The sequence below is a fragment of the Rhamphochromis sp. 'chilingali' genome (genome assembly GCF_963969265.1).
Source record: "Rhamphochromis sp. 'chilingali' genome assembly, chromosome: 10".
NCBI classification, from domain to species: Eukaryota; Metazoa; Chordata; class Actinopteri; order Cichliformes; family Cichlidae; genus Rhamphochromis; species Rhamphochromis sp. 'chilingali'.
In genome coordinates this window covers 34,203,032-34,217,038 of record NC_137937.1, presented here as the reverse complement: position 1 = coordinate 34,217,038, position 14,007 = coordinate 34,203,032, and the positions used below count along the sequence as shown (strand labels likewise).

At 40.9% G+C, this 14,007-nt stretch overlaps 1 protein-coding gene across 3 annotated transcripts in view; it reads left to right on the top strand.

Annotated features, from left to right (window-relative positions):
• cep120 (centrosomal protein 120) overlaps nt 1–14,007 on the top strand; it is a 39,513-nt gene continuing 25,506 nt past the window's right edge. Inside the window, exons 1-12 of one of the 3 annotated variants that reach the window (XM_080894002.1) lie at nt 1–238; nt 1,148–1,304; nt 2,412–2,526; nt 2,625–2,769; nt 5,525–5,673; nt 8,044–8,241; nt 8,320–8,544; nt 8,839–9,058; nt 9,141–9,330; nt 10,724–10,873; nt 13,061–13,243; nt 13,323–13,419. In XM_080894002.1, the coding sequence (XP_080750128.1) occupies nt 190–238; nt 1,148–1,304; nt 2,412–2,526; nt 2,625–2,769; nt 5,525–5,673; nt 8,044–8,241; nt 8,320–8,544; nt 8,839–9,058; nt 9,141–9,330; nt 10,724–10,873; nt 13,061–13,243; nt 13,323–13,419 (1,878 nt within the window). In that variant the 5' untranslated portion in view covers nt 1–189. Of the gene's footprint in view, nt 239–1,147; nt 1,305–2,411; nt 2,527–2,624; nt 2,770–5,524; nt 5,674–8,043; nt 8,242–8,319; nt 8,545–8,835; nt 9,059–9,140; nt 9,331–10,723; nt 10,874–13,060; nt 13,244–13,322; nt 13,420–14,007 lie in introns of all 3 variants that reach the window. The other 2 variants (XM_080894003.1, XM_080894001.1) reach the window with 2 other exon arrangements.

The following is a 14,007-nucleotide window of genomic DNA, read 5'->3' as shown; positions in this document are numbered from 1 at the left end:
GGTGGCGCCAAAGCTTGACAACAAAGCGGCTGTTTGCTGCCTGTAACGGTCGTACAGTTATTCTTTATGTAAACTACGTTTCTTTACCTTGACATCTTCGTCAAAACTCAGCTGAGCAGCGGCGGGAAGGAGAGTTTTCCCATTTTGAATAAAACTTTTTTTTCACTTCCCTGCTGTACAAATGTCAACATGGCTGCGAAGACTGACCAACTTCTCATCGTTCTGTCCATTCTGGAAGGTGAGCGATTTAAAGAGCTGGATATCCTCCGATAACCCTCCTACATTGGAGCTACCAGCCATGTTTGCTTATACGTGACGTGTTTGACTCGTTGGTACCACAACTGCAGCCGTTTAACGGGTGTTGTTAGTCCCATGGGGAAAAGCCGAACCTGTTGCTGCTGCAAGTGTTGGTGGTGATCTCAGGTCGGTGAATTAAATCCAGGCTGAGGAGGCATTAAGTGTTTGCTGTTCGAATGACACGCCCTAAGCTGGTGAAGCAGCTATTCCTGTCACTGGGGACAGTATAGAAGCCACGTTAATGTCATTTATGCTGAGAAAGCTTCTTACACCTATGACTTTCTATGTCATCGTTGAATTTGCAAGTCATCACATTGTGTTGGTGTTTTGATGAATTCAGGCTTTCAGAGATAATGCATCAGTATTCTGATTTGTGGCTCAGCACACAGCAGATAGGGTGGCCAGGTGCAACACCCCATGTGTGATTTCACTGCTTTCTGTCTCTTGTTCACCTGTTTGGCCTTTGTTGGCCTTTATATTATTTCTTTAAACTGTTCTTTTTATAAGGTGGAGTAGTTATACAGCATACATCTTTAGTGACATTCACAAACAAGAATTGAATGCAAGAGTTTTAAATTATTTCGAATTAAAAGGCCAAATTTACCATGACATTAATGGCCAGCTCAATTAACGAAAAAGTCATAGTCACATATTGATTTATACTGACGTCATGATCATTTAATACAGCTACTTAGATGGTAAAAAGTAAATGGACTGATTCTTATATAGTGCTTCTCTGCTGTGTACATCAAAACCTTTTTGATGTACATAATAGAAAGTGGGACAAAGTAGAGAATTGATCAGCATCTGTGTAACCAGTGTGTCGGAAACACTTTGTGTCAATCCCTAGGTCGTCACTTCCCCAAGAGTCCTCGGCTCAGTCTGGTGGTTCAGGCGAGCTTTGACGGGGAGCAGCTGGCCACGGATCCTGTAGAGCACCGAGAGCAACCGCAGTTCAGCACCGAGCTGGCCTGGGAGCTTGACCGCAGGACGCTGCACCAGCACAGGTTAGATATCATGTGTTTTTGAAACTTTTTAATCACATCCTGGGCTCTATGAGTAATTTAATATTTTTGATCTCATGATACAGCTGTTATTTTCATCATAGATTTATACAAAAGGTCTTTGTCGTTGGATACATTTTTCCAGCCCTGTCCATGTCTATCTTTTATATTGTCTGTTCTGTCAATACACAACTTGACTCCACCCACTGTGTTTAGCTGCGATGCTTCTTTGCTACATGCTTGTAAACAGTGGAAGCATAGCACATTCTACTGGATTTACTATGTGATGACGCGACTGTTTTTTTTTTTTAAATTATGTTGTTGAGGTTAAAGTTGTGGTAATATTGTAAAAATCTAATTATTATTATCTAATTATTTAATTAAGAACCACAAAATACTAATATTAGAACAATTTCCATTAAATTACAGTAGGTTGAAAAGATTGACTGTAGAGCTGCAACCACATGCCTCCATAGACTGTATGTAAAAGATGGACATAGCCAAGTACATGTAGAGTTACTTGGAACTGCAACCTTGGAAGAAAAATAACACCAACCAGGGACCAAAAAAGGTTTTTGATGTCTGTACCTAATGCTCTGCCTCTTCACAACTGTACAGAGGCTGATTATTGTTATTAATTTTCCATAATTCACATGTTTGGACTTTCTTAAGACTTAAGTCAAAGAGGTTTCTGTTGAGCTGTAACAAATGTTTATTTGGCTAGTTCATGATTCCCTGGTTATTTTCTCATTTAATCGTTTGAGCAACGAGAACAAAACATAATTAGCCAATGTTTCTTTTTTCTTTTTTCGCCTCACCTCCCAAATTGTTACAATAGATAGCTACTCCTCTCTGAGCCTGGCCCTGGTGGAGGTCTTTTCCTGTTGAAAGGAAGTTCTTCCTTCCCTGTGTCCCCAGGTGTTCGATCACAGCAGTTTGTCTGACTGTTTGGATGTTCTTTCTAATACTTTTGATTTGTTAGGCAGCTACCCTTTGAAGTATTACAGAAAACAAATTTTATCTCAAACCACAAAAAAACCTTTCTAAAGTAGGGTTGTGAAAATGTTAGCCGAGTCACACTAATGCCTCTTGATGGCCTTGTCTCTTCAGACTGCAGCGAACTCCCATCAAGCTTCAGTGTTTTGCTGTTGACCCTGTCAGCAAGAAAAAAGAAAGCGTCGGCTACATTGTCCTTGACCTTCGATCAGTTCAGGAGGTCAAACAGGTGAACGTCTTCTCTGTCTGTCTGTCTGTTCAGAGGTGCGCTGGTAGAAGATTTATTATGCAGGGCTGATGTTCTGATAAATCTGTTGTGTGTATCAGGAGTCACGCTGGTATCCACTGCTCAGCAGTAAGTACACCAAACAGAAACCTTCCCTCCTGCTCAGCATGGTGTTGGAGAATGACAACAAGCCCTCTGAACCTTCACCTGATAGGTTCAAAGCCAAGAAGGCCCCGCCCCGACAAGGTGAGCTCTCCCAGCTCTCTTTCTTTTGTTTTCACCTTCCTTGGTTTTATCTTTTCTCTATTTAACTGTATTACTTGTGTTTGATGGTGATGAGCTGGAACAGTCTACATTTTAATAAACTATTTTTCTTTCTGAAGTCCAGTCGGACTCTGTGCTGAGTCGTCACTGCTGTGCCATATTCCTGCCTTAAAGAAACTTAAAAGAATCAGGGCAAAAGACAAAGCTTGGGATTTTATTTTCCTTTAACATCCTTCTATAAAGTTACTGCTTACTGTTTAGGTTTTGGTCACCCTCAAATATAAAGTGTGAGTAAGAAGAAAAAGGTCCAGATCTTGGCTCAGTTGTAGAGAAAACACTGACTCATGTTTGAAATCTAAGAAGGGAGAATAGTGGGTTGGCAGCATACATGGAGCCTAAATCCAGAGTTTTTAATGTGTAAAATCCGTCTCTATTTAAACCGGGCATACTTTTAACCTCCTCCAGGGTTCTAGATGTGAAAAAAAAATTACTTTTAGAAATTCTTGTCTTTTTTTCTGACAATGACAGACAACTCCAGAGCTTATCCATCATTTTGACAGATTAGTGCACTGATGGAGGATCTGGTGTAACTTTTACTGACATTGTAAAGAACAGTGGTCTGATGGTCTGTCTCTTTCATAACATAATATAGCATTAGTCATGTGTTATGTTAGTCATTACAGGGTCATAGCTGCAGAAGGAGCTCAGATTGTGGGATTTCCGTTCTGTGAAGTGAGCACTTGTAAGATCATAAAGTCGCACATTCAGAAAATTGAATCTCATCATTTCTCTGGGAAAATATTCCCAGTCTATACAGTTGAGCCTCGAGCTGAAGTTCACTTAGTTCATATTTGCCTGTTAAAGTGCACTGACTGCAAGGGCTTTGTGTTTCGGCTGTTACTGCAGGGGGAAAAAATCATAAGGGAGCACTCAGTCTATGTTTCTGTTTACGATTTACTTATGAGGGTGAAGAACTACTATTCTATTACTCATTACATTTAAAACAAATATAATATTTTCATTGAGATTATCACAGTTTATACTTAGTCTAAATGCTATGTGCCGCTTTTTCACAAGATTGCATACACAAGTAGGTAATTCAGAAAGTGAATAAATATATTTTTACTGAGAATGGTTGCAGCTATTGATTATTTTACTAATCAAGTAATCAACTGATTATTCCGTCGATTAATCGAGAAGTCAGATAAGAAATGCTTTTGTTTTATTAATAAGAAATAATAAACATTCAAAAGACAAAAAGCATGTCTTTCAGAATGAACTTTTCATTGTTTTCTATTTTAGAAATTGTAATGCTTTAAAGTTTAACTGCATATAACGTCTGTCAGAAAAAAGAAATCCTTTGATTGTATTTATGTGCCATATTAAAACGTAATTAAAAATATATATATATATAAATATTAGATATTTTGAATAAATAAATACTCTCAAGTACAGTCAAAGCTAAATAAAATAAGATATGTAAGCAATTTGTACTCTTGCTTCTTGGAAGGTTTTCTGACATTAATATGAGGCAAGTGTTTGTGTGCTTTTGACAACAAGTTAATGATGTAGACGTAATAATAATTCAGCGTTCTACCTAACAGGTCAGTGGTTCAGAGTTTATTGGTCCATGTACATTTTTATTGGCTTGCTGGGAAAAAAAGCTTTTATTTTTATGAATATTTTTAATTCAGTTTTTAAAAATATGAATGCAATTTAATTAACACAGTATTTTGTATTATTTCATTATTAATCTGAGGAATTGAAAATGCCCCCCTGTAGACTCACCCTGTGTGCTGCAGGCATTGCGCCACGTAAAATAAGACGTCTGTCGTCAGTCTTCAGGAAGCTGTGTAATTTAAACATCCTTTCAGACCAAGTTAACATTCATCTGCATATTTTAATACAACTTCTGGAGACTTACTGCAGATTTATTTGCTGTGTAAACCAAACGGCAGTGGATGGAGCAGCTACAAAGTTCCTCATGTCAGAGTTTGCTGACCAGGTGGTTTGAAGAAGGACGTTAGCTTTTTCCCAGGGAAGGTTTTAATGGTAATTCCAGGATATTTTGGATGCTAGAAACACGTTTTCTTTCACTCAATCTGAGCTCACCTTCTCAGTCACGGTGGTGTGTGTGTATGTGACAGTGTCATCATCACTGCTGTTGTTGTCTTATCAGTGTTTTTGTTGTGAAAAACTGGGGGCTACATGGTCTTACGTTTTATTCATCCATTGCTCCTAAATAAGGTTCAGTTGCAGGTCTGTTTTTAGTAACATGTGAATGAAACACTCGCCTGCTCATCGTTTAACACAAGGGCGTGCTAAAGAGCCGTGCTTTTACCTAAGCATTTAGTTTATTGTTGCAGCCCTAACTCTGAGTCCTTTTTGCTGCCAAGTTACTGTAACAACCTGTTCTGACATCTCAGTTTGTACACTTCAGATCTGAAAATGTGTCTGAGGTGAACATTGCTCTATTTAGAGTTAAACTTCTGTTCACACAGTTCCTGGTTTGCAGCCATGATGTCTTGCTTGTGGTTTTGTACAGTCTCACTTCAGGCTCAGCTCCGGTTCTTGTGTAAGCGTTGCTCTGCTACCAGCAAACATCAGAGAGGAATAATTGGTGGTTTCAGTGAATAAAAATAAAACTTGTGGTTTCTTCACATCTGCAACCTGTAAGATTTTTGTTTTTGCTCTTTTATTTACTGCTTGTTTTGATCTCCTTGTTATGCTGGTGTAGGTTCCTCCTCGGTGACCGATCTACTCCCAGAGAGGCTGGAGGCCATACTGATCCCAGACCAGGGATACCATCAAGTAGGGCCGGCAGATCTTTGCACCGACATGTTTGTCCTTTCTGTCACCGTGGCCTTCGCAACCAAACTAGAGCAGGTAAAGACCGAACTCTGACCCTGATGCCTGTCTGATCACGTCAGACCTAAATGTTGAATTGTTATTGCTTAAGATAATGTAGCCAAAGTGATGTCACACCCACAAATTTCCAGTATCTGGACTAAAGTTTGATAACAGAAAATGGAGAAACACTCTTTTTCTTGGCTCGCTCGTATGTTGTCACTGCTGCATGGGTTGTTTCTGTTTCCACGTGTCAGATAATGATGATAAACCCAGCTGACAGCATCCCCAGGCCTGCTATTTGGGGTCATCTAAAGGCACTCTGGGAGAAGCTGAGAAAAGTATTAAAGAAATAAAAGCACAGCAGTTTTCTCAGAATGACTTCTAAAATATGGATGAAGAATATCACAGGTGGTTATTGTTGTTGAAAGATTATTGCTTCATCTCTTAACTGCTCCTACAGGGACTGCCTCCTTTGGAGTGTCATAATAAGAGAGCAAAGACACTGAGTATCTCACTGCCAAATTAAACCAATCTCTTCTCCAACCATTACAATTAGAATTGTTTTCACATTACACGCTGCGCAGCATTAGTTATAAATCTTAATTAATGTGTAGTTGGGGTGTTTTTATTTTATAGCTTAATGTGGCAGTAATTCTAATCTTGAATGTTTAGTATAACTATTAATTAATGTCATGCATATATTAAACATACTAAAACTAATAAATGAATTGAAAAAACATGGCTATGGTGTCAGGGGCCCAGATTAGCAGTTGCTTTTAAATGTAAAGCCAATCCCTGCTGGCCTACAGCCTCTCCCACAAGATGTCTGCAGGTGGCAATAAGAGCCCTGCAAAGAAACGAGGGAGAGCTGAAGCTGATAACCAAATGACGTCCCAGAAACCCGAAAGCAGAGCGGGTGAGAGAAAACAAAGGAACCTGCAGGCACCCATTAATTGTCCTTCTACTGGTTCACCAATGGGAGCCATTTTCAATTATTTCATGCGCTGTAGATTTTTTGACCAAAAGCTCTCGTTTTTATAGCAAAAATAAAGGCAGAAAAGTAATCGTTTTATCCCCAGAAGCCAAAAATGTAATTAAATGGAAATCCAATTAGTCGACCAGCCCTGCAAAGAAGAAGGGAAGCGCTGCATGGCTCTGATGGCTGATGTGCTCTTCAGTGAAACAGATAAAATAATAAAAAAACAGAATTCAAGAAGTACTAGCAGGGGTTCTCTATAAACAAATAAATGAATGTCATATTGACAATAACTCACTGTTGAATAGCCTAAATGTAATCAGATTTTTAATTTGAATTGACGACTGTGTTGCAGTGGTTTGCACTGCTACATCACAGCAGCTGTCGAATCCAGCAGCTGTCTTTCTGTGTACAGTTTGCATGTTCTCTTTGTACCTCTCTGGCTTCTCTCTGGCTTCTCAGGCTTCCTCCCCCACAGTCAAAACACATGATGTGATCCCAAATTGGTCATAGGTGTGTCTTTGAGCCTGAAACTGTCCAGGGTGAATTCTGCCTCTTGCTGGATGACAGCTAATTTAGGCTTCAGCCCTCCGCAACCTTGACTTGTTCAGCAAGAACTACCATGAGTGAAAGAAAGCCTCTGGCTATTGAAATATATCTAGAGAAGTAAATCTTGAGAAATGTTCTGTAGAGGAACATGTGGAAGGACCATTAACACTTGCAGCTGCCAGTTTTCTCTGTCGGTGTACTTCAGGGTCACGCAACCGAGTAAAGTCGTTTGACTTTTGCTAACATTTTCTTAAAAACTGTATGTTTGAGTTAACTATCGATTAATTAAAAGTGAACTTCAAGTATTTATTCATATTTAACTTTAAATGAATGTTTTTTATGGTAAATGGTAAATGGCCTGTATTTATATAGCGCTTTTCTAGTCCCTAAGGACCCCAAAGCGCTTTACATATCCAGTCATCCACCCATTCACACACTGGTAATGGCAAGCTACATTGTAGCCACAGCCACCCTGGGGCGCACTGACAGAGGCGAGGCTGCCGGACACTGGCGCCACCGGGCCCTCTGACCACCACCAGTAGGCAACGGGTGAAGTGTCTTGCCCAAGGACACAACGACCGAGACTGTCCGAGCCGGGGGCTCGAACCGGCAACCTTCCGATTACAAGGCGAACTCCTAACTCTTGAGCCACGATCGCCCCGGTTTATGAAAATCTGCAGCTTCTGTGGGAGTTAAAATTGTTATAAAACAGTTCTTCAATAAAATAGTAAAATATATATAACTCTATAACATTATCACACACATGCACACACTCGTATTTTACCAGCATGCTGACTGAAACTGAAAAATTATCTTCACATGTACATGTAGACTTTAAAAGAGAATCCTTTAAAACCAGAAATGTTTTTGTTTCGCTGTAGTTGGTCCCCAGCACCATGAAACTGTCAGCGGAGGGCTCAGAGTTCTTCTTCTACTATTCTTTACTGGGGAACGACATAACCAGCGAGCCTTTCCACAACCTCCTGAGTCCTGACTTTGAGCCAGAGCGCGCGTCTGTGCGCATCCGCAGTAGCAAACAGATCCTCAAAGCTTTCCTGTCTCAGCAGCCCAGTTTACAGGTGAGTGCCTGACTGGGAGCTCCTGCCTCCCAGTTACCTGCTGTGTACCTGTATGTCTTAGTCCTTTCTCTTCCTCAGATCCACCTGTGCTGTGGGAATCACTCTTTGGGCAGCACTGACATTTCTCTCTCAGCTCTGGCTGGTATTTCCACGGATCTGGATAACAAAGCAGCGACACTAGAGGGAGCCTTTCTCCTGCAGCCTCCGAAGCGAGTCAAGCAGACGCTGCCTGCTCTGCCCACCGACCTGCAGCCGACTCTGGGAGTGGCTGTAACCCTGAGGAGGGAGGAGGTCACACTGCAGGTAAATGAAAACAAGTACTCAGAGTTTAATTTCTAAAACATTTATGATTGGGATGTTGTCAGCTCTAAATTACATGAGATGAATGAAGGATGAATCTTTGCACTCACAGCAATTTGGAGGGAGAGCAGAACTCTGCATAGAGCCTCAGACTAGATTTCATGTGTTTCTTTACCACTGTGATTTTATAACTTCCTGATGCATTGGTTGTTTTTGTTATGCTTTATGATGGACCTGAGTTGTTGTCCGATTATCACACTACATGTCATGCTGCATGGTCTTGTGTCCTTTCAGCAGTCTGTGGGGAATAAAGAGGCTAGTGGAGCGCTGTCTCCTGCTGTTCCTCCTGCTGAACAGAGACCTCGAAGCTCTTCTCCAGTCCATAAGCCTGCAGGGTCTCCTCCACATCCTGGTCCTCGGGGTCCTCCTCTCCCTCCTCCTTCATCTCATACAGAGAGCGAAGCAGAGAGTCTGCTGGATGAGCTCCGGCACGGCAGAGAGCCGACAGGATTGGCAGGTAGGACTTAAAATAAGCAGCTGTCATTTTCACACGAGAAGTTTGAAAGGTTTAGAGCTGAAGTTTGTTCACTGGTGTCCAGCTACAGATTTGGAGGCTCCAGCATCGCTGCCCAGACAGCCTGAGGCTGCAGCGGATGGTGGAATGTCATCCGTCAGTGTTTCTGCTCCCAAAGTCTCCATCCCCCCCTCTGCTCATCACTACTGCTTCTCTCTGGACCTTCGCAGCCTGGGAAACCTCAGCTTACCCCACCCCATTGCTGCTACGCTCAGGTGAAACACTTTATCTGCTTTCAGCTGTCAGAATGAGTTTTTCCACATACGGTGCTGTGCAGAGATTTTAGGGAACTTTAGATGTTCACATTAATATCTGTCAAACACTCAGCAGCATTGAGCCTGAGTCAGGAGGAAGCATTTTAATTTCCATTCAGTTTTATTTACATGGTGCCAAGCATTAGAAATTGCAGCTTGTTTACAACAACAATTAAAAAAATATTATGTCAATTGAATTGATAAGAATTTAGCGATTCTGATGCCATTATTGATATTACTTTTTAATTCATATCCTTATCGATTCTCACGGGGTTCTCATTGACTCCGCCTTGAGAGTCATCACCATCACTAAGCAAGATATCGAAGACATTCGATTCTTGCAAATTAATTGCATGCTGTGGGTCGAAGGTTTGTTGGAGGTATTTTTCCTCTTTTTTCTGAGTCATTACTGGTTTTACAAATAATGCAGTGCGTTACTTAAGTATTTACTGGAGAAATTAATTAATTACACAATGTGATGCATTAGTTTCTTGTTTCTCCGTAAAGTCACCTGAAATGCATTTTCTCATAGTTACATTTTACAATATAAGGCAATAGGCCACACCCCAACATACCGGCACCTAATGCACTATCCTAATGAGCACACACGTGATCTTTCTCTTAGTATGTAAGCACAACACCGGCAACACAAAACAAACATGAAAACCAGCACAAAGCGATCGCCACAGTGATTCTACTTTAGAAACATTAACAGGTAGAAACTGAGGCTGTAGCCTGAGTGGTCATCTATTTGTTAGCTGTTGAGGTTCAGGGTCTGGCTGCATAACTAAAATTTCTGGGCCTAAAGTTGTTATTAATGAAATACACAAATTATTTGCATTAAGAACATACAAATCCTGTCTGCCATGATTTCGTTCCCATATAAAAAACAAGCCCAGTTGCGACTTGCAATCATGCAATGCTATCAGTGCCATTAAACCTGTTTATATGTTCTCAAAAACCATAAGATGTAAACTACCTGCTAAGTATCTTGAAAACTGGGTTAATGGGGCCAGTAACGATTTTTAATTGTTAACATGTACAAATAAATGTACTGATTTTACCTTTAGTGCTTTAAAGGTCTGTATAAGTGTGGATGGTTAATTTATCAACTGTTCAACATAGAGGAAGTAGTTTTCCTGTATTTTACTCACAATCATCACTTCTAACATTTTATTTTAAAAAATCGGTTATAACAAACATGCCTTTAAAAAAATTATTATCGTAAGATTTCATGGACTTCTGTCTGGTGTTTGATTGAGATAATTTTCTATTTAGGAATCCATCCAAATATTTAGTGCAGTGGTTTTAATTTTATCTGTTCATTGATGGTTGTATATTTGTCACACTTCAGGTACTCCTACCAGTTCTTTGGCAGTGCTGCTCCGATCATGACTAACCCTCCTGTGGAGCTGCAGAGGAACACGGAGGTGTCTCTGCCTCAGTCCTACTGCGCCTTCGACTTTGCTGCCCTGCCACAGCAGCTACAGGAAACCTTCAGCAGGTAGGGAAAAAAACTTCATTCTTCCATCAAAATTTAAAGAAGTGCAGCTATTATTGCAACTGATGGACCCTGTTTTTAATATCATGCTTTAAACATATGGAAGGAGATCAAATGTTGATCGCAGTTAAATAATTCACTTTCATTCAGTATCAGTAAATATTATCAGGAAAAAATATTCAGTGTAACTTACCTTGTATAGTTATAAAGGTCCAGTGGTGATATTTTTAATGATAACACAGTAAAACATAAATAAGTGCAAAGAAACCATCTCACCTTCATACATTATTTAAACAAAGCTGAGCTGTCGGGTTTATCGTTGGTTTGCTCTTTGTCCTCCTGCTTGAGGGATCAGCTCTCTGACTCTGTGTCAGCCAACAGGCACAAAACTCTTCTGATGGAAAAATAACTCCAGACCTATTATAATGACAGCTCGAATAGTGTTTCCTTTTAAGTTATCATCTATAATTATCTTTTCCTTTTACTTCAAAGTTTGTTTTTCATGACAGTATAAATGACATAAATGGGTGAAAAATTAAAGGAAAAACCTGAACCATTGAACCCTTCAGTGATTTCCTTTTTCTTAGTTCTGCTGTAGAGAACATTTTGCTGTTATGTTTTGTGACACCTTTGAGGGAATGGTCACTGCAAATGAACATGATGCCCTTTTTTTATTTTTAAATCCTGTCCTGTCTGGCAGCTTTTGCAATCAGAGTTGTGATCTGAGTGCACTGTGGTGCCAAACACATTTTGCTTTTCCAAAAACAGCTATATAAAATCTTTATAGCCTCCTTGTGTTCATGTGAATCTTTTATCTGATTATTTATTCATTTCCTTTTGTGTTATTTCAGTTATTACATTATATGTGATAAAGTATGACAATGTGTAAGGTAGGACAGGCAGGGGAAAAAGTGTGTGTGGGGGGTATAATAATAGGATGGAGCACAAATAGAAATGAACAATGTATCGACACCTGCTGCACCTGTAAGAAAAACAAACATACAGCACCTGGAACACAAAAATGAGAAAATATACTAATCACCTGAGAGATGTTTATGTGTATTTGTCATGAATTGACTTGATAATGAGGGTGGGAAGCTGCAGTAACAACCCCACAAGAGCAACAGACAGATGGAGATGGAACCAGGGCAACTCTCCCATCCAAGACCCTGAAGAGTACTGAGGACCCAAGGCCACACATCACTGCGACATCCGCGCATCCATCCAAGGAGGAGAAGGATGGAGGCCCCAGATGGGGTGCCCATGGCCAAAGGGTGAGACTCCCAGAGGCAATAGGCAGTGGACCTGCTAGAGGCCGGCCACCCTGTTACAAGTTGAGAACACAGTCACCCAGCACGCAGCAATCCCCCCCCCACCCCCCCACCCCACCAACGAGATCGATCAAGCTACCCTGACTCACAAAGGGAGCGGGCCAACGGCCACACCAGAGCATCCAGTCACGCAACCCGGAACCAACAAGCAGCCACATCCCAGGGAGAGGCATAAGCGTCCAGCAGGGAGCGGTGACCATGTCCCACAGGGTCCGGGGCTCAGCCATGCACACACACACTCATAGACCACTCACTCACTGTCACATGCACACACGTTGACGTCCCACCTTCGAGATGTCACCGATGACATCGCCCCGCACCAGCAGCAAACAGAAACACTATGCAGTCCCCTGGTAGTCACCTGGTTTTTCTTTCTTTCTTATTCTTTGAGGAAACATTGTTATCCTGATACAGTGTTTCCATAGAATCAGATTGTATTTGTGCAGTAGTGAGGCTGGGGAACATGTATACGGATGTGTTTTTGTGAGAAAGATGGCTCACTCGTACTTAAACTGGATTCATAAATAATGTTGTGAACAGACTTCAGCTCCACAGTTTTGAATTGCAGCCTGCGATAGTTGTCCTTGTTCTCTTATGACGCCTCATTGATCTCAGTGTAGCAGCACGAGCTCTCCTGCTACAGCTCATACTCCTGCAGCTTTGTACATGAATGCCAGCTATGCTTGATGAGATGAGCTCCACTTTTTAAAGTGAACCGGTTGGTAACAAATGTTCTAAAATCTCACAGCAGAAATTAAGAAAGAAAAAATGCAGGAATGTTCATTAGTTTGGTGTTAGTTCAGGAGAAGTGTTAAAAAAGCAGCGGGGGGATTTCATGTGTTTTAACTGTGTGTTGTAGAGTTCCTCTGGTGGTGGAGGTTTGGCATAGAGATACAACCAGCCGTGACCAGCTGATTGGACGAGCCTCCATCCAACTCTCTCAGCTGTTGAGCACTGAGAAGAGCAGATTCCTGGGATCAACTGGAGAGCAGTGCTGGAGACAGACTCACCTGGACAGGATCCCTGTGGTCCAAAAACACCGGTAGAAACCAGACTGACTGATGGATCACGTAATGATGATTAACCTCTGTTTAACAGCTGCATTTCTATCTGTCTCTCAGGCCTAGTGAGAAGGTGGCAGAGTTGGGCTACATGGCAACGCTAGAGGACCTGGGATTGGTTAAAGCCACAGAGGTCATAGTGTCTGACTCATCACAGGTGAGAGAGCAGCGCAAATAACAGCCAGTATGGTGCATCTTCCTTTCAACAAGATAAAGAACAAAAATATTCTGGATTTAGATGACCTAGGTGTGTTTTAGTCGATCCCTCCGTGCAACATTTTTCACCATCAGTCAGACTGAAAACTGACTTCTTTTACTTGCTGCACCATCTGTGGTACAGAGTGCTATTCTATAAAAGCTGCTTTCAGTTCATAACTCTCCAACATGATACACAAAGTATTGGATGTGGAGTCACAGCTTTAGTTGATTTTATAAGGTTTAAAGGATTTTTAAGCACGTCATCTACAATAAGTGCCTTTTAAAGAAACAGGATGTAAACCTTTGTTTCAAAGGATAAACTGAGTGCCAGGGTTTGAAAAATATGTTTTTAACTGAGTCATGTTCCAAAAATAAAACTATATAAACACTGTAGAGCTGGGAATGTGTTCTGCTCTAAAAACAACCTTTTTCTGTCCATGCTAGTTTTCTTTTAGAGATAAAAAAAAAAAAAAAAGTCTTTCTAGTCTTCTATCACCACAGATTACTTGGAGTAAAATGTTGTTGTTTGTTTCTAGCTCAACTAGAT